The following is a 26,128-nucleotide window of genomic DNA, read 5'->3' as shown; positions in this document are numbered from 1 at the left end:
ACGGCAGGAGAACGTTTTCCTTTGCGGACACCAGAACCCAAATCCTGCATGCTCTTGGAGTACTGTTTAACCTTTCAAATCACTCAGCGGTATTTTTAAATGTAAGGAAAAACTTTAAATGCTTTAAAAAGGAAGTAGTGAATATTTGTAAACTACAGCCAAACTTATAAAACAATATTTCTTTAGTTCTAACTAGAAGAGTAATTCTATCACCTCACAGTTCAGTTTCAGCTACATTCAGGTCTAGGAATCTCCACATTCTTATGTAATGCCTTAAAGCAGCAATAGACGTTAAACAACAAAATCAAAGTTTAACAAAAAAGTCTTAAAAAAAAAAAAAAAAAGATTTGGTTTCTGTATCCTGCATGTTCAGTGTATGTAACCTGACCAGGGTCCTTTACACCTGCTGCTACAGTTTTGGGTTTTTTAGCAGTTGTTTCAAGAGAGGTTTTGTTTGTTTAAGAAAAGCATCGTTTCTCTGTAGTTCGAGTCTGTTTGCAGCACCCCAGCAGCTGCCTCCACACTCACTGCTCAGCAAGTTGTAGCTTTTCAGCTCTTAGTTAAAATGAAATACTTAATGCTCTGGAGAAGATGTCTCGTCTCATCAGCTATGCATACAGCTTCCTGTGCTGGGCAATTAAAGCTCTTTTGTCCATCATTTTCTAAGTATCACTGTCGTTAGTCCCTTTAAAGAGAAGTTACCCTACCCGGTTCTTTGGTTAAAGACATTTCCTAAGCTCTCCCTGCGGGGCCACGCTCCTTCCCGCAGCACGTGGCCGGGGAGGGATGGTTTCGAGGAAGTGGCGGAGCTTGCGGGAGGTCGGGGCTGTCTGTCCGTCCCTCTCCCGCAAAGGCAGTGGAGCTCTGCATCTTTACCAGAGAGACAAGGCAAGCTCTGCTCGCTATTCGCAGGCGAAGTAATCCTTGAGCGGGGAAAAGAGGTGCCGGATGACGGGGACGCTCCAGGATCTCCCGAGCACCTTCTGGCGAGCGCCGCGGCCGATGTTGGAGACGTCCGTGTAGTGGAGGGGGAAGCCGAAGATCCTGCAGGGAGAGGGCAACAGGAGACGCTCGGCTGCGGGAGAGGCTCCCGGCGCCGCGGCCCCCTCCATCCTCCCCGTCCCTCGGGCAAGGCTGGCCGGCGGCTCGGGGCTGCGCAGAGCCAGCTCCTGCGTCCTCGTCCGCAGGGGCTCAGCGCCACGGAGCGGCCCCGAGGGCCCCGTCCCCATCCATCCATCGTGCCTGCCAGCCCGCGGTCTCGCCACGGCTCTTTTCAGGCAGCACGGCCTCCGCCAGTGCGTGCGGCAGGGCAAGACACGGCCACTCTGCCCATCCGCACGTCCACGCCGCGGCTCTGCTGGACCCAGCGCTCCCCGTCAGCTCTCCAAGCTCCTTTCCTTTTGGGGCAGCCAATGGACACATGCCACTTTCCATCAGAAGCCCTCAAAGCACTAGGCAAAGGCGATACTGTCATTAGGCAAAGGCGACACTGTCCCTTTTTACAGGCATAGAAACCGAGGCACAGAGAAAGCAGCAGACTTGCCCACGCTCATCAAGAGGCAACGACAGAACTGGGAGGAAAATCCTAATCTCCTAAAGCCCAGCACTTGCAGAGCCAGGTAGCCTGAAAAATCATCCACGCACTAATCTGTGGAAAAATATCCACTCAGCAGATCTCCCCATATGACTTAACATTTGCAAACGGGGACCAAGCGCCCCAGCCCAGCTCTGCAGACCGAAGCCAGGACACTGTCAAGCTCGGGATGTGACCCATCCGGCGGGAATCCAAGGGAGGAATGAAGGAATCCGGCACTGCACCTGCCAACCCGGAGAAATCTATATGTGGCAAGTATGTGCACATGCCTCCCTCCGTCGCAGCGGGAGTCAGATGTGCATGTGACCAGGAGGACAGCGAGCGGTCCTGGTTCCTCAGGGCACCAAGAGCAGCATGTTCGTTTGCAAAAATTAACCAGCAAGAATACTAAAACTTGATATTAAGGCTCTGGAGTCTGCTAATGTTAAATTGCACTAATATTCTCTGTATTGTGCCCCCAGGCAGCAAGGAGCATGGACAAGAGATGTTGTTTTACACCCCCATCCAGGGCTGCTGCTTCTATGATCTTAGTTTTTGAGCCTTACTGATCTGAAAAGATAATCTCTCGCACCTAAGGTGTGGTCAGGGGCTCTTCTCCCACTGAAGTGCCCTGCCGTGTAGCCCATCAGATGAAACACAGCAAGCGTGCCGTGCTTCCCTGAAATATGGTAATGTATTCATCTTACTGATGGCCTCTTGTATAAACTACCACAGCTTTCCTACTGAAATACAAGTAACTACAGCAGATTGCTTGTCTCAAAGGCTGGAACAGAAGTGTCAAATACCAGAGATTCGCTGCTCAAGTCAGAAGGCAGGTGTCAGAGGAACCAGAAGCGCTGACTTCCCCTGAACTGCAGGGCAGTCACATCCCACTGTCACATCCCACCAGCACGTGCAGCAACGCATTCCCCTGGGACACACCTCAACCGAGCTCAGATTTCCCAGTTAAAGGGGGATGCTGGACGGGGATTAAGAACCTGGCACGCTGGCCCTATTTTAAAATTGCACTAGGAAAATAAAAGGAAAAGCTAAAGGGAAGAGCCACCAATAAGCTCTCAGCCTGGAATCAGCACTAGCATCGAACACTATCAAGTAAAAAACAAGCACGGCATATCTAAAGACGATAGAAAATCCCTCCTTCCAGCTTTGTGCATCAGGGCAGCCTAATGCAGGCTCTGGGCTTGTCCAAAGTCAATAAATCATTCTCATTGAGTCACTGCCAAGTTGTTGGAGGTCATTTGCCATAAGCCCACACCCTCCTGCCCGCTCCCACGTCCTCCTCCCAGGATAAGCGCAAGGGCCTTTCACCTCAGGGCCTCACCCTTCGAGTCACCGAAAACGTAATAAACTTTATGAGTCTCCTATAGGCAAAAGCCCCAGTCGCTCGCTGCTCCCCCGAGCGCAGCTTGAGCCTGTGGCTCTGCCTGATCACCCTCGGTTTAGCCCAAGCCTTGCCAGCCCAGCTCACCTCCCTAACTTGGAGCACCACAAACCGACGTCCTTCGTGAGACCTGGGAGCTGCAGGCTTCTCCCCTGCTTGCTTGGGTTGGATTTTGCCATTAGGGTTTGCACTTTTCTCAACTGAAGAGTAAAACAAGAGCGAAGCGAACCTAAGCGGCAGCCGGAGGAAATGGGAGCGAGGGCTCTCCGTGGGGGCGGCCCCCAGGAACAGCCGATGACCAACGACGGCCATCAAGCAGGTCCTGCATGCCAGCACCAGCTTTCAAATTAACGTATGCAACAGATGCCAGCGATGGAGTGGGCAACCCTGGCCCCATCAGCTCCCAAGGAAGTGGCTGAACTCACAAAAGAAGGTTTAAAAATATATATATACACACATGTGTGCATGAGTGTGTGTATTGGGGAAATACAGTCAGTAATTTTATCTAGGCACTTTTGGCCAAGACTGACATGATTAAATGTATCTCGCAATTTATGTCTACTGAAGGGACAGTCTGAGGACATTGAGGAGGAGGAAGAACGTAGCAGGGTTTGTGCTCTCCAGCAAGGCTGTTGCCACGAGCACGCCTCTCCCAAAATGCCTGGCTCTCTCCAAATGCTTGGCTCATGGCCTTTGCTGCTCTTCAGGATCAACGTACATAAATGCAACTGTCCCGCGAAACACGAGACGGAAACCCAAGCACCAGCTATCTCCTCAGATCAAGCCCATGGCTCAGAGAAGGTCTCCTGGGAGCGAGGACGAGGAAGTGTGGGACCACAGAGAAATGCCTGGTCCTGGAGATGGTGGAGTCACCGGGACGGGTACCTGGACAGCGTCCCTGGTGGGAGGTCCCACCTCAGGGGGGGGCACAGCGTTTTGAGAGGAAACACCACAAAGTGCTGGAGCTCTGACACCCATCTCTATCCACAAAGACAAGAAAACCAGACTTCCCAGGACCTCGCATCGGGCTCTTACCCGCTCGGAGACAACGGCGCGCGCGTGCCCCGTTCGCTTGCCGTGCGCCAGCCGTGCCGCCACCACGAGCCCGCGAGGGGTTCGCCGGCTCGGCCGGGCACCGCGACACGAGAACCACCACGAGTCACTCCGCATCCGCAAAACGGACCAAAGAACGCACCACCATCACTTCTTCTTCTCTCCCCCACCCCCTCCTCAAGCCTTTGGTTACAGCTCCCCTAAGTCCCTGGCAATTTTACCGCTATTCAGCATACTTCTATTAATAAACGGCAGAGCTGGCCTCGTTAATTAGCCGTTCTTCACAGAGGCATGTTCTAAACGGGGACGCGCATCGGTGCCCTCGACAGCTTTCGTGGCAACGCGTTCAGAGGCGCCCTGCAGCCGGCGGCGTCCCTCCGCGCCTGCCTCTGCCGAAAGCGGCGCAAAGGCACCTCGGGGAGCGTTGCCCCGGCTGCTTTACCTTTACCTTACCGAGAGCCCTCGAGTCATCGCCTTGCTTCTCCCCTTAGCTACAGTCAGATGAAAGTGCAAGTGCCGTTTCAAACGGCAGGACATGACAAAGGCTCAGTAATTGCTACTTAACTTTCAAATACCTGGACGCCTCTGTCTCAGCTTTAATTAGTTTTAACTCCTAAAAAAATACTGGCAATTTAAGCATAAACAAGCCAAAATATTTAAAACGAGCCTGCGTTTATCAGCCGAGGCTTTAGCTGCGTGAAAACTTCATCTTTCATTGCAAGCACGTTTTGTGCGCAGGACTGCTCGTAATCTAATTTTACTTCATTCCCAGCCCTTCTGCTGCATGTTGCCTTGCGTTCAAAGCAAGGAGCAGGCCAGGTCTGGAGGAACGCGGGGCCTCCCCGCCGCACGCAGGGCACCGGCTCCAGGAGCTCGTTCGGATTCATCCCGGGCAAATCTACCCGCCCACCTGAGCCGGCGGCACGGCGCTGCCATGCAGGACCCTGCGCACGCGGGCCTTTGCCCGAGCCATCTGCATCTTAAACAGGGGCCAGGGCACACATGCACCTCCAGGCACGGCACCGCCAGGGAACCTCGGCTCCCTGCAGCGGTTTTGCCCTTGAGGAGCACGCGCATTCGGTGGGGGCTGAGCGCTGCTCGCATGCACGTCCGCCCCTCGCAGCGAGCCATGCCAGACGCGCTGCAAAGCGGCCTGGGCAAGTCCAATTACTCTTCACTCCACAGGCTTCAGGTTTGGGGGCAGGGAACTCATCTACATTTTTTCCAGATTGTCATCACTGCTCATTAGTAAGCGCATTAGCATCAAAACACCATCACAGGGAAATCGCACCGTGTGGGAACTGCAGCCCTTCGGCTCTCAGGGGCTGCGCTTAGGGCCAAGGAGGAAAGAGCTGCACGAGCACCACAGAGCAAAACAAAACCACAGCAAAAGATTACCTGTTCATCCCCGGTAGGTTGCCCCAGAAATAGCGTGCTCTGTGGGCAGCTGATATCTTGATAGCGTCAATCATAACCGGGTTACACTGCGGTCCGAGAGAGAAAGAGAAAAAAATAACTAGGGTAGTTGGTGCAAGACGAGTCTTTTGCCGAGCCCTTCCTCGCGCAGCGGAGCAGGACCTGGCGCGTGCTCCCGTGCAGGGGCGGCAGGGCCCCAGCCGATCCCTCTCCAGCAGGGATGGACGTTCTCTGCTGCACTGCAGAGAGTTTAAAAAAAAAAAAAACTCAGCAAATCCTTCCCTAATGATTTAGCCCAAACGAACCCTTGTTCCAGCCTGACCTGCTACGTGGGCTCTCGGGCAATAGCCATGACCAACAGGTCCCCAAAAGCACAGCGATTTCTCTGGGCCACGACCGGAGCTGCTGACCTCGGGGCAGACTCTGCAGCACGGACTAGGAAGCTGCGGTGGGTGTTACTACCAAAACCAGAGCTTCTTCTTGGTTACCACAGAATTAAACTTGCTTTCCAGGCCCTTACCACCCTCTCCTTAGAAATAACAGCGCGTTTGCTCTGAAGAACAGAAGCTTTCTGCGAGGCTGGAAATAATCTCACCCTGGAGAAGCAGGGATCGGGAGCTAACGTGCCGAGGGTCAGCGGGGATCCCGCAGCACAGGCGAGATGAAAAAGCTGCTTCCTAGCGAGTGCATCAGGCAGGGGATTCTCCAGCGTTGGGGCTGCATGAAACCCCCGGCCGTACCCTCGCCGCCCTAGCAGATTGCTCCCAGGCCTCTCCCCGCAGCTATCCCTACCTCCAGAAACCGAGAAATGTCCCTCTTGTCGTTGACTCTCATGGCCACCACGTTCTCAAACATCCAGAAGAAGGGCCGCTCCTCTCCCGCCTTGGGACGAGCGTAGTTCAGGAGATGGTAAAACTCAAAGAACAGCCTGCCGGTTCCTTCTGCAGGGCAGGAAGGCAACGCGGCGTCAGGACCCGCCGCGGTGCCGCGCGGGGCTCCGTGAGCGCAGCGGGGCGAGGGCCCCGGCGGTCCCACCGGCAAGGGGGCGAGGGGCCCGTTTGCAGAGCTCCCCGTGCAAACCCACCTCCCTGCCGTGGTCCCTCCGGTCCGGCGGGGTCCGGCCCTCGTGGTCCGGCCGGTGCCCGTCCTCCCCGGAGAGCACCAGAAACGCGGCGGAGACAGCCTGCATTTTGCAGATGTCACCCCCATGGCTAGGGCAGCCACCGCCAGCGTGGAGCGGGGTCTTGCATCGTTCCCCTGGACACGGAGGTGGCCCCACACCCGTTCCAGCACCCGAGGGGTACCCAGCGCCGCCGGCGACAGTGCAGCCTTACCGTACAGACCCTTCCTGGCAGGGCTCACGATGGAAATATCGTTGCAGGGGCTTCCGCCGATCACCAAGTCGAAGGGACCCCACTCTTCGATCTAGAGCACAGCGACGGACCCAGTCAGGAGGCGCCACGCAGCCCGGTCTCTGCCCGCCGGCAAGGGGCAGGGGCTGCAGCAGGGGCTCCTTTGCTCCCGGCGCCTCCGCGTCTCACGGCGGGGGGGGGGCCGCAGCGATTTCGACCCGCGTGCCCCGGCCCTCCCGCGGGAAGCGGCGCTCACGTTTCTCTTGGTTATGTTCCTGACGTCGTGCACGTAGGTGATGTTGCCTTCGTGCCGCATGGTCCCCACGGCGATGGGGTCCTCGCAGATCTCCGAGGCGATGTACTTCTCCACTTTAATGCCCAAGTCCTTCAGCACCAGGTAGCCTGCCAAGAGACACAAAACGAGGTCTGCGGTGGCACCGCTCTGCTCAGCCTTCCAGTCTCCTTCGCAAGCACACAAGACCGATTTTGCCACTCTTGCTTGACCTAGGCGGGTACGGCCAAAGGCCGTTTTTAGATGAGCAGAATACGCGTTTTGGACCTCTCTCCTCCAGGCAATTTTCAGAGAGGCATCCAAAAAACCACAGCTTTGCTTTGCTCCCAGGAAGCAGAACGTCAACGCTGAGCGAACTGGAGTCAAACCAGTTGCCCCGAAATACTGAGACCAGCTTAAAAACGCTCGCACATCTCTCACTGCTCAGTGAGACCGGCCACCTGAGCAGGCGCTCAGCACGGCAAGAACGTCTGGGAGCCCCGTTCCCGCACGCTCCGCCGGCACCTCCTCCGCAGCCCGCTGTCCAGAGGGAAGGAGAGCGCTTCCTGGGCTCCCTCGGCCCTTCTCACCGGGCTTGCAGAGATGCCTTTGAGGCCACAGAGCTGCTCATCGCTGACAGCCGGTACCGCCACGCCGTCGGGACGGTGCTCCGAGCGCCTCACCTGTCGCTATGCCGTCGAATAAAGACAGCACCCTGATAGGCCTCCTCTTCGCGGGTGGGACCGCCGGGTAGATCTTGGGTGCATCCTGCAACGAGAGACAGCGATGAAGCCTTGGCTCCTCCTGCAGCCGTCTTCCCCCCTCCGAGCAGCACTGCGACGCTCTGCAAGGCCAGCGCAAACCTCAGCTCTACGGGCCCCTCTCCGCCTTCGGGAGGGCGCCGGGCACCCGTAAAGAGCCCAGCGGCCTGGGGGATGGGCACGTGGGGACAAGCAAGGCGAGACAAGGCGGAGGGCTGAGGGGTTTTGTGCGGCTCCCCCCCGCCTGCGGCCCTTACGTATTCCTGTCCTTTGTCGCTGGTGAAGAAGTCCTGCAGGCGGACGTTCCAGTCCTGCCGGCGCTGCAGGACCCCGTAGCTCCGCTGCGGCTGGCACATGTAGCAGTTCCAGGGCTCTTGCTCCTTCGCCTTTGCCGACGTCCCTCGCCCCACCAGGACCTCCAGGCACTCGACGCAGAAGCACCTGCCCAAACCGCAGCGCCTCGTGCTCCTCACCCCCAAACCCCTCCAGCCCCTTTGAGCCACCCCTGGGACCCCCGCTCCTTCCCCGGCCCCGTTTTGCAGGAAAGGTGCATTTCCCAGACATCCCGCGCAGCCGGGTGCCAGCGCAGTGCCCCGCGCACGCAGCGCCTGCTCTGGCTCTGGCTCCGGCACGACTCCGAGCCCAGCGGCTGGGAGAGGGCGCGGAGGAGCGGGGACGGCGGCGGGGCCCACCTGCAGCAGCTGGCATTGCTGCAGAGCAGCAGCTCCTTGCCTTCGCAGCACACCGTGCAGTACGACTGGTAGCCGTCCTCGTCGTACATGTAGAAGAGCTCCAGGAATCTATCCTGGCGAGGAGGAAGCGGGAGTCAGCGCGGCCGCTCCTGCCTCCCTCCTGCCCTCGCTGCGCAGCCGCGTCCCGCCGGCGGCGGCGGTGCAAAGCACCCCGGGGTGCCTGCACCCCCCCGCTCTCCTCCGGAGCCGCCCCCATCCCATCCCGGCGGCGCTTACCCTGCAGGTCTGGCAGAGCCCCCCCTCGAAGAGCGGGTGGAAGGTGGCCGGGTTCCTCCTGCCGCAGGACAGGCAGCTCTCTGTGCGGAGAGAGCAGAGCCGCGCTCGCCCCAGCTGCCTCCCCTCCGCGGCAGCCGGGCGCCGCTTGGGCTCTAGGGATGCGCCCGGCGGTCACGTCCGGGATGCGCTGGAACAGCGACTGGGAGCACCCAGGGTGAACGGGCTAAACCCAGGAGCGCAGCGCTCCCCCCCCTCCGGACCACAGGCTGGAAAAGGCGGAAACCTTTTCTCTAAAGCGTTTGCAGGTCCGGGGCTCAGCTGGGGCTCTCCCAGGGGTCAGGCCCCACGGGGAAGACCTGCACAGCGGCCCCTTCCCCTAAAACCAAATGCCGGCCCAGCAGTCTGCGGTGCTTTCCCCGATTCCGCAGGGTGTATTTAAACAGGGAGACCAATTATTTTTGTCGAGTGCTGTACCCAGGCGCAAGCATTAGCCCAGATCTTCTGTCAAGAGAGAACAGACAATAATTACCTTCGAGACTCCCACTGTTGTTCGTAACTTCAGAGACCATTTGCTCTTTATAAAAAAAAAAAAAAACACACAGATTTATTCATTCCTTAGCGTAACAAACTTTAAATGTAGGCTAGCTACAACTGCCCTATTTCTTGCATTAAAACAGATGCAGCTTGGCTGAGCACTACATGGAGAAGGTAGACCGCTGCATAGGTGCAGTTAATACTAAAGAGAACGACGGTGGCGGCCCAGACACGTGAGCCAGGGAAGGAGCAATAGAGCTACCCGCACCTTGGCACAGATCCTGCCTGTGTGGATGCGCACATCGGGGCAGCGCCGTCGCAGCCGGCGCATGTGCAGTGCATTCGGACACGGGAAGGCGTTGGGGAGGACGGTGCACGGAGGACCGCGTGCGCATGCATGTGATGCACGCGCCGGAGAGGGGCGGCTGCGAGGGGTACGCACCGACCGCTCCGCTGCGCTCCCGTTTGCAATGCTCCGGCAAGCGGATCGTTTCCGAGCTGAGCAGTTAATGAAGCTCAGCTCATGGCCCTGCACCTCGCAGTTTGGTTTGCTGGGGTCCTTAAGGCACAAACCGCCACGTCTGCTCCCGCGACTGGGGCGCAGCCAGAGCATCCCTCCTCCGTGTTCCCTCTTTGGTGCTGCCTCGACCTGAAGCTATTTCCTCTCTCCCAGCGGTTTCTTCTCGTGCTTTTCACACGTGCGGGGCCGGGCCCCCGCCGCTGCCCCCAGCTCTCGCGCCCCGTTACCTCGGGTCTGATCCTCCTCCGCCCGCTGCTCCTTGCCGTTGTTGCAGGGGTTGGTCTTTAGCCTCTTGGTGGGGGGACACTGCTCGAGGGGCAGCACCTCCTCCGTGCCGTTCCGCAGGGCGCCGTTCTCTGCAAGAGCAACGCGGGGCCGTGGGGGCCAGCCCGGGGCGCGCGGGGACCGCTCCTTCGGAGTCCCACCGCGGCCCTTCTTGGCTGTCCTGCAGCCTCCTCCTCCCGCGCGGCACAAGGGCACCGGCGCAGAATCCCCCTTTCTGCTTTCTCCTTCTCATCCTACACGTAAGTAAGCGCCCTCACGCCCCATGCCACAACCGCTCCAGGCTGGCAAAGACCACGAGGAAAAGACCTAGCCAGAGCCTGCACACACACCGCAAAATAGTTCCTTGGAGCTGGGAAGTTTCTTTGCCCCTCTCCAAAGGGGGGGCTGCGTTCCCCCTGCTCTTCCCCAAACCCGCGGTCCCCGAGGGGCCACGGATCGCGTTGGTTTGCAGGCGCGATGGTTCCGAGGCCCCAGACAGGTGCTTTACCCCGGCCTTTTGCTAAGCCGCTCCTGGGGAGCTCCATCCCGGATAGAGTGAAGAGCAGAGGGGCGGCCCGGCCGGGCACGCTGCCACCGCGGAGCACGAGCCGGCTCAGCCAGGTGGGCGCAGCTGGCGGGGAGGGAGCGTGGTGGCCCGCTGCCCAGGCCAGCTCCATTGCCCAGCTCATAAAACCATCAAACCTGGTATTTTAGGTGGTTTCAGTCCCTTGAAGCCTAAGGGTTTGAAGCCGGTGAGCGCCCAGTCGATCATGGGCTTCAGCTGCTCCTCCAGAGACTCCCCAGGGGCGGATGCAAAAGTCTTCCCCGAGCGGCTCCTTGCGACCTGTCCGCAAGAGAGGAGAAGCAGATGTGGCTCAGAAAACCTCCGCAGGACCCTGTGCCGCCGGGGACCCCGAGGCCGGGCAGCAGCTCCCCGTCAGTCAAGAGTAAGCCAAGAGCAGGCAGAAGATGTCCCTGGGGGTTGCAGTGCGCTAAGCCGGAGCGCAGTGCATCGCCCGCGGGGGATCGGCTCCGCGCCGAGGACAAAGCACGTCCGTCATCAGCACGGCTGCTCCCGGATCACGCTGCCGGGCAGCTGCAGCGCTGCCGCCGGTCAGAGCCCGGCTCCGACCTCCACCACACCGGCAATTCCTGGAGCAGCGAGGCTCCGGAGCCATGTCCAAGCTGCTCCCCATCCCCCTGGGAATGCAGCAGAGTCTGGCCCCAGGTCTGCGCACGGAAACAGTCCCGGCAGGGATGGAGCGTTTTCCTGCAGACGTCTGCCCACGTAACGCCAGCCAGGTGATACGGATGGGAACAGCGATTAATGCCGGATGGTGGCATCAGCCTCTCGCCGATAGCTCTCAAAATGCTTTGCGCACGTTATCCAGCGCCGCCCAAACACGGAGCAAAGCCCAGCCACGCGCGCGGCGGAGCGGGAAGCGCTGGCCCCAACCGGCTCCGCACAGCAGGGCAGGCCCAGCCTTTGGGCCGAGGCACCTCTTCCACCCCGGCTGCTTCCCCCGCTTCCCTCGGTTTGCGTCCTAACCGCCCCTAAAGCCCAGCTCCGCTCTCCAGTTACCTCCAGGGCATGGTATACGGCTCGCCGATAGGAGACCAGCTTATTGAAAGTGGAAGAGTTGAAATGCTGCCTAAACGCCATCAGTCCCACCAGCTTGTCCGCAGAAACCTGGGAGAGAGTGATAAATGCTTAATAACGGCTGCTAAGCAGCACGTCTTGCTTCAGGATCCGCGCACGCTTTGCAGAAGGATCGTCATCTCCGACGTCCCCGCGGAGCTGGGCTGAGCTGCGGCACCTCCCGAGGGAGGGCGAGACAGGGCGCCCGGGACTCGTCCCGCTTGGCCGGCCCGAGAGTCGACAGCAGAACCAGGGAGAAAACCCCGGATCCAGGCGCCAGCCCCCGTGGAAGATGTCGCCCCCTCGTTAACACTGCCGAAGAGACGGATGCTAGTGGACAAAACAGAAATGCGTCCCCATGGCTGCCTGGGTCCTCATGCCCACAGACAGTCTCGCACCCTGCCCTGGTTCCGGGTCGTCTTTCTCCATGGAAAAGCCCTGCCTAGACGCGGCAGCCAGCTCTCCATGCCCTCCACCGCCGTGGTCTGTGCCACGGTCACGGGACACGCTCAGCCGCAGGCTGGAAAGACGGTTTTGGCACAGGTTAGCCTTCCAAAGGGGGGGGTCTTGCAGCCCAGGAGCGACGCCTGCGGCCGGCACCTGCTCCGGCAGCGTGTGAACAGGGCTCCCGACTAAACGCGAGGGCTCCGCAGCCCCCGTTCTCTGCAGCAAGAACCAGCACCAGCAGCGCCTGCAGGCACCCTGCACGCGCCAGGGGCTCGCCAGACCTTTGTGCCGGCGCATCCGCCAACGACGGGCTTTTTGCACCCTCTGCTGGGCGCCCGCACCTCTGCCAGCACGGCCGCGCGGCACCGGCACCGGCTGCATCGCAAGGTGCTCGGCGCGGCGCCCGGCCCTGCTCGCACGTGGGCAAGGGGATCTTTGCGCCCCAGGCATGTAATTCCCAGCCGGGCAGCGCGGCACGGCGCGGAGCCACGCTGATCGGCTGCGTCCCCAAGCCTCTCTCCTCCCCGCACCAGGCGGGTTTTGAAGCCCTCTGCCCTTCGCAGAGACCTCGGAGGCCGACGGGAGAAACCTGGAAAACCTGCACCGATTCCTCCCGTCTTTGCAGCCTCCTCTTCCCTCAGCTAACGCCGACCAGGCGGGCGAAACGGCGCGGAGGAAGAGCCGGGGGGTCTCCTCCGGCTCCGAGCAGCAACGCACCGGGTGCAGGCAGGGCAGCCTCAGGCCTTACCTCCGAGAACTTCCCGTCTCCGAACCACTGCACCCACCGCATGCCGGAGACAGCCTGGCGCTTGGAGGTGGCTCTGTAGGAGACGACGATCGCGGGCCACCAAGAGAAACCTTTGATCTTTCCCCACACGAGCTCCCCGATTCCAAACTCCTTCCCATCCTGAAAGCCAAAGGGGACGACACAAGTGAGCCACGAGCACGCGCCACGTTTCGCCAGAGCTCCCGCGCGGCAAAGCCCGGGAACGGTGCGGCGCAGGGGAACTGGCAGGAGCCGGGACCCCTGCGCCCACCTCCGCGCAACGGCGCGCTCAAAGCTGCAACCTCCTTCCTCCAAGGCTCGGCACAAAGCTCTCCCGGACTTTTAAACGTGAGCAAGGCCGGGGCCCCACGCCGTACTGAACGCTGGCTCCCAGCCACCGTATCGCACAACGCGTTCAGAAATCCCGGGGAAAGTCTTTGCCTTGCCAGTTTTGCAGGGAGCCGGGCGCCCGGCGCATCAGCACGCCAAGCGTGCCATGTCCTGCACGGCAGCCCGGCCGGGCGGGCTGGCATCAGCGCCCGCCGCGTGCCCGCTCCTGCCTGCGCCCGGGTGCCGCAAGCACTGGGAAGCCTTTCCCTGCATGCGAACAAAGCCCAGTCTGGGAAGCTCCCGTTTGCACGAAAAGGACCTGCCGCCCCGGTGACGGGAGCTGGCAAGGCGCTGCCTGGAAGTTCTCCCACCTCTCCTCACCCTCTGCCTGGAAGAGCTTGGCTCACCACACGCTGCTCCGCAGCCGCGGCGCACAGCCCAGGGCGCGGAGCCGCGGTGCGGAAGGGTGCGGGAAGGCCCAGCCCGGGATGCTGCACGCCCTGCCTTGCTGCAGGGAAGATCTTCTCGCCCTGGGATCGTTCCCGGAGCCGACTGGGTTGGTCCCTGCTGCGGTAAAGGCTTCACGGCACAGCATGTGCAAATAAGCTCGGCACGTGCAAATAAGCTCGTCCGGCTGCGCCCCCGGGGCAGGGCGCCCACCCTCGTCTCCTTCCCACAGAGCAGAACAGAAAACAAGGCAGGACAAAAAAAGAAACAGGGGAGCCGGGAATTTAGACACGACCGTGCCGAGGGCCTCCGAGTTGTGCCCTGCCTCTCCAAGGGGCGGATTAAGGGAGACCCCGCTGACGCCTTCCCCCTCCGCGACCCTCCGCGGCACTCGGGAAGGCGTCCTCGCGGCAGGAGGGAGGGAGTCACCTCCGCGGGCAGAACCCTCCTGCCCAGCTTCGTTCTGCAATTAGGCACCTAATTACGCAGCGAAATGCAATTGCCCAACTCCTGGGAGTCTCCGGCCCTGCCCTGCCGCCCCGCGGGCAGTGAGTCACTCCCGTCTGCGGGTCCAGCAACGTCTTTCCTCTTCAGCATCTCCCGAGAGAAACGCTCCGGCACATGCAACCGCCTGTCTCTGTGGGGCACAGTTCCCGGGCAGGCGCGTGCCATGCGCGTGCTTCCCGGCGGGGCCGTGGCTCGGCACCACCACGCGCCACGCAGGCAGGCTGCGGCTCGGCAGGGGCCGCGGAGGCCGGTCGGGAGCGGGGATCCCAGGGAGGCGGCGCTGACCCAACCGCGCTGGCGGAGAGCCTGCGGGAGCGCGGCTGGGGAGCGGGGAAGGAGGAGAAGCAAATCCAGGTGAGGACTCCAAGGCTGCCCTGAGCGAACGAGCCAGGAATGCCCGCTCCTGCCCTGCACCTTCCCAGGACGCCGGATCTCCGTGTGCTCAGGGGGGTCTGCCGAGCGCCAGCCGCCGCTCCGCCGTACCTGGTATTCCGGCGCTATCCCCGGGTCCCTGCTCTCCGGGTCTCTGCTCTCGGGCTCCTCGGCCAGGAGCTCGGCGGCGCTGTTCTGGCCCTCCTGGGAGCTGCTCCCAGAAATCGTGCTGCTGCTCTGGGAGGAGTCCTGGGAATCGTCTTCCGTGAGGTCGATGGTGGGGGCCTGGATGGACACGGCCGTTCGCCTCTTGGAGCTCTGCGGGGCAGGAGGGAGCAGAGCGTCAACGCCCGCCGAAAACGGAGAGAAAAGGGCCCAAAAGGCGGAGGAGACCCGTCCCGCGTGAGCCTGCCCCGTCCCGTCACCCTCTGGCCCGGGATCGGGGAGCGAGGAGAGGGCAGGCGGCGCCAGCGACTGGGAAAGGGGCGCCCGGAGGCCGAGGTTTCGGCAGGCTCCTGGCCAGGGACAGGCTGGCCGTGGGGGGGCCCGGCCGGGAGCACCGGGGACCGCGCTGCCAAGGCGGAGGAAGGGGAGCACCGCTGGACCGCTCGCTCTTCCCTTTTCCCCTTCCCAGCTCATCCCAAGCAGTCAGAACTGCTCCCAGTCCCTAGCAGGGGCTCTGAGCAGCATCCCCCCACCTCGCAGGTGGGGAAACCGAGGCACGGCCCCGGCCCTCACCCGCGCCGGAGCCGGCAGCTCCTTGAAGCCCTCCACGCTGCTCGCCTCCTTGATCTTCATCTCGTGCCGGGTCTGTCCCGCCTGGAAGATGAGGCGCACGGGCGGCTTCTGCCTCAGGCTGCTCTCCCAGCCGGCGCTGCCCCGCGGCCGCACCTGCAGCGCGGGAAGGGAAGGAAGGGAAGGGAAGGATGGGTCTCGGTGGCGCAGCCCTGTGCCGGACACGGGCCGCTGCCGGCAGCCACGGAGGCGCTGGAGGCACCGGAGGCAGCAGCCGCGGCCCCAGCTGTGCGCGGGAAAACGCGGCGGCACGCCAGGCGATTCCCGCGGCACCACGCCGGGAGGCGGCACGGCACGTGCCGGGAGCTGCTGAAACCCGCGTCGGCGCCCGGAGGCCGCGTGCACCCTTCCCGCATCCTCCTTGCCAAGAGCTGCGGCGCGGCGGGGCGCCGGGAGCCGCGGAGGCGAGGAGCTGCCCCCGCACCCCAGCACTGCGGGCTCCCGCGCGCCGGCCCCGCGGCGGCGCCCAGGGCCGCTTTCCCCTGCGGTTTGCGGCAGCCGCAGTTTACAAAACAGCCTGAACCAGGCACATTTCCTGCATCCGGCGTCGCCGAGTGTGAAAATGAAATGAGGTTGGTGTAGCGGCCTGCTCCTAAGCGAACGGCCCCCGAAAACAACACGCCGGGAAAGCGAGTTTGCCCCAACTGAGTTTTCAGCTCTTGCTCTTGGAAGCTGCAGAGTCACAGGCAGACCTCCAACCTTGGGGTTTTATTTCAAAGTCAAAGCAATAAAAACAGAAGCCAAAAATGCTCCCAGACACTGGAGGTTTGTCAACCCAGCTAATAAAAAAAAAAAAAAAAAAAAGGAGGGTGGTGGGGGCAAAACTGGGATCCAGCGCTCACAGCTGCTGAAACCAGGCCACCCTGATGGTGGGAGACACGAGATGTTTCAGTCCATCAATGCAGCCAAACCTTCTTGAAGAAAATATCGATATTAGTAAGAATTACAAAGTAAAAATTACTAGATCGTTACAACACATAGCGGGCATAGCTGCACTATAGACTACACCCTCCTGCTGCTGCACAAGCACAAAAATTAAAAATGAAAACAAATATTAAACTTATAAGTGAAAATTGCATCCTCCATTGAAACATTGCCCCCAGCACCCAGCGCGGGAGCCACCCCGGAGGTGACTCGCTCTGACACAAGCGGGACGAGCCGCATCTTGCAAACGAGCCGCCCTTCCACGGCGGCCTCCGCGAAAGCCCACGGGCTGCAAATCGCCCCCGGCGCCCGCCGCCAGAGCCTCGAGGGGGGCACTCACCTCCTGAGCCTCCGCGAGGGCGAGCGGCCAGGGCAGGTCCTCCTTGGAGAGGTCGCCCTTGCTCATCCTCTTGTTCCTGAGCGACGGCAATCCCAGATTCCCAGCATCTGCGGGAGGAAAAGTCAAAGCGGGCTCACCCTCAGCAAGCCATTCTGGCCGTGTCTCACTATGCCTCTGCACGCGACTCCGCTCAGAGGAGCAAGTCTTGATTTGAACAAGAGACTGAAACCTCATCTTGGAGAAATGTGGCTGAGAGCGAAGAAAAATGGTTATCTTCGAACCTCCCCATCGCGGGACTGCTGACACAGGCAGTCCCAAAATCACATCTCCAGCAAATCACAGACTTGCTCTAAAGACTGCAAGGGGTTTTAATAGGAAGTGTGGGGCTTGCTCTCTTTTTTTTTTTTTTAAACCTTTTTGTTTCAGAGAGCCTAGAGGAATAACGAAACCATACGCCTGCTATTCAGGTCCTGTCATCAATTCATTCAAAGCACTTTATGAAAGAGGCAAGTTCTGTCGTCTGCAAGCGCAGACTCACTGCAGCAGACCAGCGCTTGGCAAAGAGCAGAACGTGTCTTCCTGAATCCTTCCTGAACCTCAAGGTCCAAAGGCCAAAGTCAACCTCCAGTCATGGACCCACCAAGCTTTGTTTCAGCTTACTGCAGCTGGAGATCTTCCTATAATCTCATGAACCAAGGAACCAAGGACCAAGACTTGGGGAACATAACGAGAGCATCACAAGACCCGTGACACAACCCCTCAAGCTGGCAGCTCTCCTCGTGTGTGTAGCGATTCCTCCTCTGCCCCCTTGCTCTTGGCGTGGTTAATGAAATGAGTAAGGGGCAGAGCCAGCCTCACATGTGATGCAGCGTGGCACAGGGTTTCCATAACAGCATCTGTTGCCGTTATGTTATTATATTTTCTTAAATAATAACATAATGGCAACAGATGCTGTTACAGATGAGCAACTTGCATTGTTGCCTTGGACTTACGGCCAGCAGAAGTTTGTGGTTTAGGGTGTGAATTTAAGCAGCACTAATGAAATACATTATCTTCACCAAATGCCAGAACACAAAGTACCCCTGCCGCATCGCCCGGCCCTGCTCCAAGACAACTCCGGCAGCAAAACTCCCGCAGTCTTCAGCGCGCAGAGGGAGAGTTTCTCTTTACACCCCACCAAGCCTCCACTTGCTCCTCAGTGCAACGGTCCCTCAGGCTGGAGGTGCCACGGAGAGCAGAAAGCCAGCGGAGTTGCGCCCGCGCGGCCGTCGGGAGGGCAGCCGGAAACCCTGGCCCCGCTCCGGCACGGCAAGGCAAGGCTCACCTGGAGCATCGGGCTTCCCGTTTGCTTCCAGAACAAGGGAAGGTTTGTCCTTAGCAGGATCAGTGCAGTCTCCGTTGATGAGGATCAGCTCTGCCCTGCAGTCTGCCTCCTCCCTGCCGTGGTTCTTGTCCTTTTTCATGCTGGCCTATGCGAGCAATAAGCAGAAAGGAAATTTAGCCACCCAGAAAGCCCCAGGAAAGGCTAACCGGATTGCCAAAGCTACTCAAGCAAGCCACAGCTGACCATTCCCTCTCCTAAAGCACCCAGGGAAGCAAACACCAGGGTCGGGGCTGGGTAGGTACCGTGTGCTAACGGGAACCTGGACACGGCCTTCCCGCAAACGGGGCCCTAAAGATTCACCGGCTTCAGCGAACGAAGGTCCCGGGCTCAAACCTGCTTGTTCATCCCTGAGGGAAACAGGACGTTTCTCCAAGGACTCTGCACACGTGGCAGGACAGGCTCCCCCAGTACGACCCAGAAAGCGCTCTTAGACTTTAACTCAGCCCAGCCTAACTCCCGTGGAGCCAGTCGTGGCCGGGGACCCCTTCCAGAAGGAGCTGCAGTTCTCCGCCACCCAGGAGCAACAGGGGACACTTCTACTAGCAGGGACGTTGCTCCCCAAAGCCTCGCTGGCTGCTTGCCCCACCACGCTCCCGCCGATGCCCTGCAAAGCTCCAGCTGGCCGCGGCTGAGCTGTCACAGCCACACCGAGACGCTGCAGACGGGCCGGCACGCGGGGCAAAGTCCCGTCGCCCGCCGCAGGTTCAGCTGCCCCGACGGCCAAAGGGGTCAGGCTGCACCGGGCGCCGAGCGAGAGATGCAGCATCCGTCCTGGGAGATGGGAGACCTCTCCAAGGAGGACCGCGCCGGCCGAGCCGCAGACCCCCACAAGCACCCTCCGCCGCCGCGCAGGCCCCCACCGCGGGCGGCTCTGGGAGTGTCCAAACGCCCCGATTTGCGGGCGTTTGCACAGAGGTCAGGCGCTCGGGTGCTGCTCTTCGCACACGACCAGCAGCCCTCCGCAGCGGTTCAGCTGCCGGTAACGCCTCGAGCGGCCGCGGCTCTGCTCCCAGGGGGAAGCCAAAAGCTCCTGGGAGTTTCTTGGACAAACTTCTCTGCAGACAGACAGAGCCCAGAAAAGCAAGGTAGGAACGAGCAGAAGTCAAGAGACATTTCCAGGCCTTCCTACTGCTCAAACCTCTCCCTCACCCCCTGCCCGGGGGAAGGCGGATGCTGCACAGGCAGGAGACATGGGGCACGCCTGCGCCTGGATGCTCCTGCTCCCCCCGGTGCCTCCCGCGATCCTGTTTTCGGAAGTGGAAGCTCCCAGACTCTCCCAGTGGCACGGCACCCTGGGCGACGCTCACCGAGCTGCCTCATTGCCGGGCGCTGGGTCTGTGCTGCAACTTGCCCCGTCTCCAGCGCGGTTATTTCAGCAGCACTTAGCTCAAGCAGCAGGTTTCGAGGGCCATTAAGCGCCTACGGAGCAACCAGGGAAACAGGGTTTCTGCCCCTCTGAGGCCCTAGCAGGGCCGGAAAGCCGGCACTCTGGGAGCAGGCTCCGGGCATGGCTGCCCCTTCCCGGGCTCGGCTCAGCCTGGAGACGCCCTGCTCGCTCGCAGCGTTGGCTCCGACCGGCTCCCGAACAATTGGGATTTCTGCTCTCGCATCGCCTGTCAGCGCCTCTCTCAAACAAAGACCAGCCGGGGTTTGATGCTTTCAATGCAGGAGGGCAGCGTTAAAACGCTGGTAAAATCCCAACGCAAAGGAAAACAGGTGTCCAGGCGCCACCTTTGCGGGTGCCGGGCTGGGTGCGCGTCCCCCCTCCGCAGTAGCACGTGTCCCCTTAACAAAGGGACGAGCGGCGGAGAAACGGCAGGAGAGCTCAGCAAACCCCTACAGCTGCCTGCAGCAATCCCACCGCTCCAGCACATCTGCTCCCAGGCCCAGCGAACAATTCCTGGGAGCTGCCCAGACTCGCCGGATCCCCCCGGCGGCTGACGGCTGCCCTGGCTCGGCTCGGCTCGGGGAGGCCTGCCGCTGCGGGGGCTGCTCCCTCCCCGGCCCCGCACGCGCGGGGCCCTTCTGCGACACCGCAGAGGAGCGGCGCGGCATCAACGGGAGGGATGCTGCCGCTCTCGAGAACAGCGGCGAGCAGGGCACGCTGCTTCCCCCAAGCAGCGGCGCGGGCGAAGGACGGGGAGACCTCTGGGAAGCGCGTCTTGGGAAAGAGGTGGCCAGCAGACATCCACAAGAACAGCAGCTTTAGGAGGAGCGACAAGGGAAGGGACACGCTACGGACACGGGGTTTGTCCAGCTCCAGGGAGGACGCGGCGCCAGGCACAGCCACCTCCAGACCCTGCACCCTGCAGAACATCTGCGCCCGCAAAGCCGCGCTGAGACCTTCGGAGTGATTTTGCATTCGGCCCTCGGTCAGGGCCTGCTCGGGGACCTCAGCCCAGGAGGGCCACAATTTGCACCTCGAAACTCCTCCATTACAAATCCGCAGCAGACGACCAGGGCGCTTCCCCCCAGCCAGCTCGGCTGCTGGCCACGGCCACGCCGCGAGCCCATGGCAAGCAGCCGAGCAGGCCACCGCGCTGCCGCGACAGCCGAGCACAGCCCAGGAGAGCAAGAGCAAGCGAGGCGGCGGGGAGGGCAGCACGGGGGGTCGTGCTCCCATCCCTCCCCGCTGGAAAAGCGACTCTTGCAGCTGTCCTGCAGGACATGTAACCAGGACTCTGAGAGCATCTGACAGGCCAAGCTTAGCTTTGCCATGCACTTAGGGAGCTCTGGCTTCAAAAACAATTTTTTTTACTGTTTGGTTGGGGAAAAAAAAAAACCTCACTTTGATTGGAAGTAACCGTTGTGTTGCAGAGCTGGAAACCCCCCCACACCAAGGCTCTGCCCATCCAGGAGATGAACCCAGCACATGGGCGCAAGGACAGACGTTTCAGAACACCAGGTGCATGCAGGACCTGCAGCGCATGCGCATGCAGGAGCAGAAGTGCTTGCTGCCTGCACTTCTCCAGTCGCACCACCCGAGAACGCCTCCAAAAGGACATCCCATCACCACCTTCTGATACGCAAGCGGAAAAGGAAGGGTATTGCAGAGCCCGGACTGTGTAAAGCTACCTAAACTCAGCCAGCCAGATTGCAATATCCATCCCTTTTCTTATTACCGCAGGCCTCTGCACCTAGGAATGAAGCTGCAACCTCCAAACCGTCCTGCCTGGTGGAGAAGAGGGCAGTGCACCCCGTCAGCCCGCCGGGGAGCTCCCGCAGGACGGGCTCCCGCACCACCAGCCTCAGCACCTTCTGCTCAAGAGCAAGGCGCGTTCTTTGTCCTTGCCTCCCCTCCCAGAAACACACACCAGCGTGTGCACACAGGGCACTAAGAAAATAATAAGAAACAGCACTCCCCTCGCATGCTTCTCGCTCACGGCGGGAGGAGGAAAACAGCACAACAGTGTTTGCACTGCTTAATGCACTGCAAATACACCGACATACACCGCAGCAATACATGTCATAGAAAAACAAAATAACCCAGATTTCCAGCTCTGGTGTTTAAAGCTCCCCAAGAGGTTGGCTCTTGCTGCAGCCCACGACGCTCTGCCTCGGTGACCAGGCCATTCCCTGCAGCTAGACCCCACCAAAACAATGAACCCGCTGACTTCGGATCCCGCCCTAGTTTTGCAATACCAGTTTCTTTAAGGTTTGCCAAACTGGGTAAAGACCACGCCATAACATTAACTGCTTCGAGAGCCTCTCGGCTGGAGGGGGACTCTCGGGTCCCTGCCTGGCCAAGCCGGCCGGCCGCCCCGGTGCAGGCAGAGCCTCTGCCCTCACCTGCGGCCGGGCTGTGCCTCCAGCCCCAGCTGGCCCCTGGGACTAGCGCAGCTCCCCGGCCTGGCCCGGGGCTGGTTTCAGTTTTCCTTCTTGAGAAAACAAGAATTGCCCTTATCAGGTCCGTTTCCCCAGGAGGTGGAGAGATTGCAAGGGAGACAGCCGGACTTTGCCTCCAGACACGGGGCACGCATATCAAAAGGCTGGAGGGAAGCATTTTACGTGATGGCTGGGATGGCAGCCATCACCCAAGCCCTGTTTGAATAACAAAAAGAAATAAAGGCCCCCGATGGCTGGAGTAGCTCCCTCCAGCCCCAGCTCCCGCCGACGGCTCTGGGCTATCACGCACACAAATGGCCTTTAACTCGCCCCAAAACTGAGCATTTCCCTCTAATCCTGGAAAGAAAAGAGTTGCTGGGCTGGCAATTTAATAAGAAAGGGAACCCATTCTGGCAGATATGCTCATTAAAAAGGCCGGTCTTTTCCCTCCCCTGCCCGTTTCCTGTGTCTGGCCCCTCTCCTGGCTAATTCCCTCCGTCTCGGCAGTCCCGGGCTCCAGCACTTCCCTCCATTTTCCCCCCGTTTCCTTTCCTGCCCTCCCTGCCCTGCTCCGCTCCCCCGCGGCAGCGCTGCAGCCCCTTTGTGGCCACCCCCCCGGTCCAGCACATTAGCCACTTGCGTTCAGTAAAGCTTGGATGAAAGAAAAGAAACAAAAAACAAACCGGCCCCTCCTCTCCCAGTGAAGACCAGGCCTGAGAAGTCTCCTGGGCAGCCACCATCACAGCCAGCCGCTGCTCCAGCCGCTCTAGGCTCTTTACCATGCTCATCTCGGTCACATCCACAGCTCTCCCCGCAGCGCGCTCAGTGCTGTCACCGCCACGCCGGCTCTCCCCAAATCGCTGCCCAGGTAAGTCCCCAGCGTGGAGAGGCCCCGGCTCCCTGGGGCGTCCGGGGCCGAGGCTGCCCGCGGGCAGGGCGCCGGTCCACGGGCAGCGTGTCGGCTCCACCGTCGCGCAGGTGGGACGTGCTCAGCAGAAGGAATTCCTGTTTCTGGAGTTATAACTGCGTCATCTTTCCCCAGCACAAAAGGAAATAAAGCGGTGACACCTCACTGTCCCCGTCTCCCCCCTGCCCTCCGCCTGGCCTTTCCTGCACCAGGGCATAAAACCTCCAGCCCGCTTTCCAGACCCAAAGGCTCGAGAGCTTTAAACAGCCAGCGAGTCACTTGGTTAGAAAGTGGTGGCAAAGGCAGCAAAGGAAAGCCCTGCTGCAGGGAAGGCGTTTCGCAGCCCTTGTTTCTTTTCCTGGCCCATTTTTGAGGGACATGGTGTGCACCCTCAGAGCCCAACGGCCAGCCCTCGTCCTGCCTTCCCATCCGCTGCTTCCCTCCCCTGGGGCTGCCGGAAGCTGTGCCACCCACTGGGGCCACTCTGGAGTTTGCTTCTCCGATGCGATCCCTCCTCTGCCTCTACCTCCGCAAGGGCTTCTCCCCTGCCTTCGGGAGGAGGCGGCAGGAGAAGGCTCCCTCCCGGCACATGTGTTATTTAGCCATGTCACTACCTGAGGCTTTGCCTGCGTCGGGAGGCTCAGCGGGTGCCTCGCCTCCGAGGCGTCCTCCTTTCCTTTCCCAGGCCAGGGTAACTTCACGCCTGCGGCACCGGCCGAGAGCTGCTTTCCTTCGAAAAGGGAAAGGAAAGATGTACTTGCAGAGAACTGACCCAAGAAGAGGAAAACAGAGGTGTTTATGCTGGGAACAGCGCTGGTGCCATGCCTCGGCCTCCCGGAAGCCCTCCCAGCTGCTGCTGCTGCTGCTGCGCCTTTGGAGGGAGGCAGCGCCGGGAGCCCCGCTGAGAGCGGGCAGCACCGTGCTGCGCCCTCGGCCCCGGGGCAAGACTGTTCCGGGCCTCAAATCCCCCCTGCCCTGTGGGCAAAGCAACTGCTGGCCCCATTTTACAGATGGGAAAGTTAAGCCCCGAAGGCTAGAGGCGCTCCCCCCCAGCGGCTCCGGGCTCTGCCCCGGCACCGCTTCCCTGGACGGTCCCGACGCTTCCTGGGCGCAGGCAGGGCCCCGCACCGCCTCCCTCCAGCGCCAGGACCGAAGCACAGAATCAGGCTGTGACATCCCGAGACCCACGGGGCCACGGGCAGGCGGCTCCGTCCGCGGGCACCTCCGAAAGCGCGGACGCCTCCCCCGGCAGCCGCGACGGATGCGGGCGGGGAGGGGCGGCGCGGGGGGCCGGGTGCCCCCGCGAAGCGGCCCCGCAGCTCGGCGCTGCAACAAGTGGCTGCGGGGCAGCCCGCGCCGCCGGCTCCCACGCTGCCGCCCCGGCCCCGGCCCCGGCCCCGGCCCCGGCGGGGGGGGGGGGGGGGGGCGAGGGACCGGCCGCGGCCCGGAGCGCGGCTCGCCCCGCTCCCGGGGGTGGGAGCAGGAGCAGGAGCAGGAGGAGGAGGAGGAGGAGGAGGAGGCGGCGCCGCGCTCCGGTGCGCCCGGTGCCGCGCTCGCAGCCCGCCCCATTGTCCCCCGGCGCCGCGCACAACAAAGCCGCCCACGAGGATGCGCGGCGGCCCCGGGCGGCCCCGCTGCCCCGCGCGGCCCCCCGCTCCCGCCGCCGCCGCCGCCGCCGCGCTCACCTGCGCCGCGGGCGGGACGCGCCGTCCAGCGGGGCCGCGCCGCCGCCGCCGCTCGCCCGCAGCCCGCGCCCCGGCCGGCCCCGACGAGCCCCGCGCTCCGGTTACATGGCGCTTTAACCCTGCCCGTGCTGGGCAGCCCCTCCTCCTCCGCCGCCGCCGCCCCACGCCGCCGCGCCGCGCCGCACGGCGGGGGAGGGGAGCGAGCCGAGGGGAGGGGACGGGACGGGACGGGACGGGATGAGACGAGACGGGACGGGACGGGACGGGGGGAGCGCGAGGCTGGACCCGGCCCCCGCCCCGGCCCCGGGCTGCCGCCCCCCGAGGAGCAACGCCGCCCGGCAGCATCCCCCCGGGCCCTGCATCCCCCCGGGGCTCTGCATCCCCCCGGGCCCCGCATCCCCCCGGGGCTCTGCATCCCCCCGGGCCCCGCATCCCCCCGGGCTCCGCATCCCCCCGGGGCTCCGCATCCCCCCAGGCCCCGCATCCCCCCCGCTGCCCGGCGGCGCCCCGTTGTCCCCCACTGCCCAGCTCCGGTGCTGCTCCCGGAGCTGCCGGTGCGGCAGCAGAGCTGCCCCCAATGGGGAGCCGGGCACCCCCTGCACACCGGCCATGGCACCGTGCCCCACCGCAGCACGCAGCGCTTCCTGGCGTGGACAGACAAAGCCTCGCAACACTTTTACAATCCTTTTTTTGATTGTTTGTTCTCTTACTTTCCCATACGGAGGCGAGCACTTGCGAGGGCTGAGCTGCAGACGGAGGAAAACAGTCTGCAGGTCTCCTGCCCAAGACAAAGCATCCAGAGTCCACGTGGGGTATAATCTCTGCTCAGTTGTTACTACTTCTAGATACAGCAGAAAACTATGTATCCATATGAAAAGAAGCGATATTATTACCCTGGTGTTATAGAAACAAGCTCTCTGGGCCGGGAGGAAAAAGGAGTTAGCCAAAGTGTTCGAAAGCTGTGGGAAGTGCCTGGACCAACCCCCAGGCCTGTACAGCAGGGTTCCCTCCAGACCACCCCTCCATTTGCACAAAACACCAGCATGAAAAATGTAGCTGCACGTGCAAGAAAAACCTGCAAGTGAACAAGAGAAGGAGCTGAGGAATCTGGTCTGGATAAGCCTTCGGGAACACTGGAGATTACAGTTCAAATAAACACACACCAAATAAACCTAAAGCTAATTTGCAACTCTGCTGAGTAGATTAAATCCAAGCAAATAGATTTTACTCGTGTTTGTTTTTCCAATTTTGGAAAAGCAAAATGCTTTTGTGGGTTGAGCTCTTGAGACTTTCTAGGCCACTGTTAAGAGTGGAATTAGCCCTTGCTTCAAGGATCCACGGACTCCTCTCCCTTTCTACTAAAACGTCCCTGCCTCTGTTTGCCCCACTGACCTGCCATCAATCTCCCATCTCTCTGGAAACGCCCTCTTTCTCTCTCTCTTCCCCTCAGTTATCATTTAATTCAGGAGAGCACTTTGGGGAATACTGTGTGTAAAACCAGCATGGTACCAAACAAAGCCCCTTTGACCAGATGATGAGCTAAACCCCGACCCTTCCTCCTGTCTCTGCACGCAACAGCAGAGAGATGCTGCAAGTCTTTTTCTTAACAGTCGAGGGAGTTTGCATGTCTGCTCACGGGAGGAAAA

General features: G+C 61.1%; 1 protein-coding gene across 4 annotated transcripts; it reads right to left on the bottom strand.

Annotated features, from left to right (window-relative positions):
• Positions 1 to 813: 813 nt before the first annotated feature.
• DNMT3B (DNA methyltransferase 3 beta) lies at positions 814 to 24,549 on the bottom strand. 4 transcript variants are annotated; one of them, XM_067307648.1, is made up of 22 exons: positions 24,483 to 24,549; positions 23,412 to 23,527; positions 22,574 to 22,922; positions 18,006 to 18,150; positions 16,682 to 16,788; positions 15,361 to 15,513; positions 14,734 to 14,940; positions 12,949 to 13,107; positions 11,697 to 11,804; positions 10,817 to 10,958; positions 10,078 to 10,206; positions 9,326 to 9,370; positions 8,797 to 8,876; positions 8,521 to 8,633; positions 8,086 to 8,269; positions 7,751 to 7,835; positions 7,053 to 7,198; positions 6,779 to 6,869; positions 6,529 to 6,627; positions 6,237 to 6,385; positions 5,427 to 5,512; positions 814 to 1,044 (listed from the first exon to the last, which is right to left on the bottom strand). In XM_067307648.1, exons 3-22 carry the CDS (start codon positions 22,676 to 22,678, stop codon positions 903 to 905), a joined length of 2,475 nt encoding a protein of 824 aa, XP_067163749.1. In that variant the 5' UTR covers positions 22,679 to 22,922; positions 23,412 to 23,527; positions 24,483 to 24,549; the 3' UTR covers positions 814 to 902. The 4 variants fall into 4 exon arrangements, with proteins under 4 accessions (XP_067163749.1, XP_067163752.1, XP_067163750.1 ...); XM_067307651.1 differs by having other exon boundaries at positions 22,670 to 22,922; XM_067307649.1 differs by having other exon boundaries at positions 22,574 to 22,901.
• Between the last annotated feature and the right edge of the window lie 1,579 nt (positions 24,550 to 26,128).

Source organism: Apteryx mantelli, chromosome 18 (assembly GCF_036417845.1).
Source record: "Apteryx mantelli isolate bAptMan1 chromosome 18, bAptMan1.hap1, whole genome shotgun sequence".
Classification (NCBI taxonomy): domain Eukaryota; kingdom Metazoa; phylum Chordata; class Aves; order Apterygiformes; family Apterygidae; genus Apteryx; species Apteryx mantelli.
Note: the sequence above shows the minus strand (reverse complement) of the source record. Positions and strands in the feature narration are given on the sequence as shown.

Coding starts and splice junctions, on each gene's coding strand:
- DNMT3B (XM_067307648.1), bottom strand. CDS start 22,678: ATGAGCATGGTAAAGAGCCTAGAGCGGCTGGAGCAGCGGCTGGCTGTG. Junction 16,789..18,005: donor CGGGAAGCCCGATGCTCCAG/GTGAGCCTTGCC, acceptor TTCCTCCCGCAG/ATGCTGGGAATCTGGGATTG. Junction 6,628..6,778: donor TGCCAGGAAGGGTCTGTACG/GTAAGGCTGCAC, acceptor TGCAAAATGCAG/GCTGTCTCCGCCGCGTTTCT.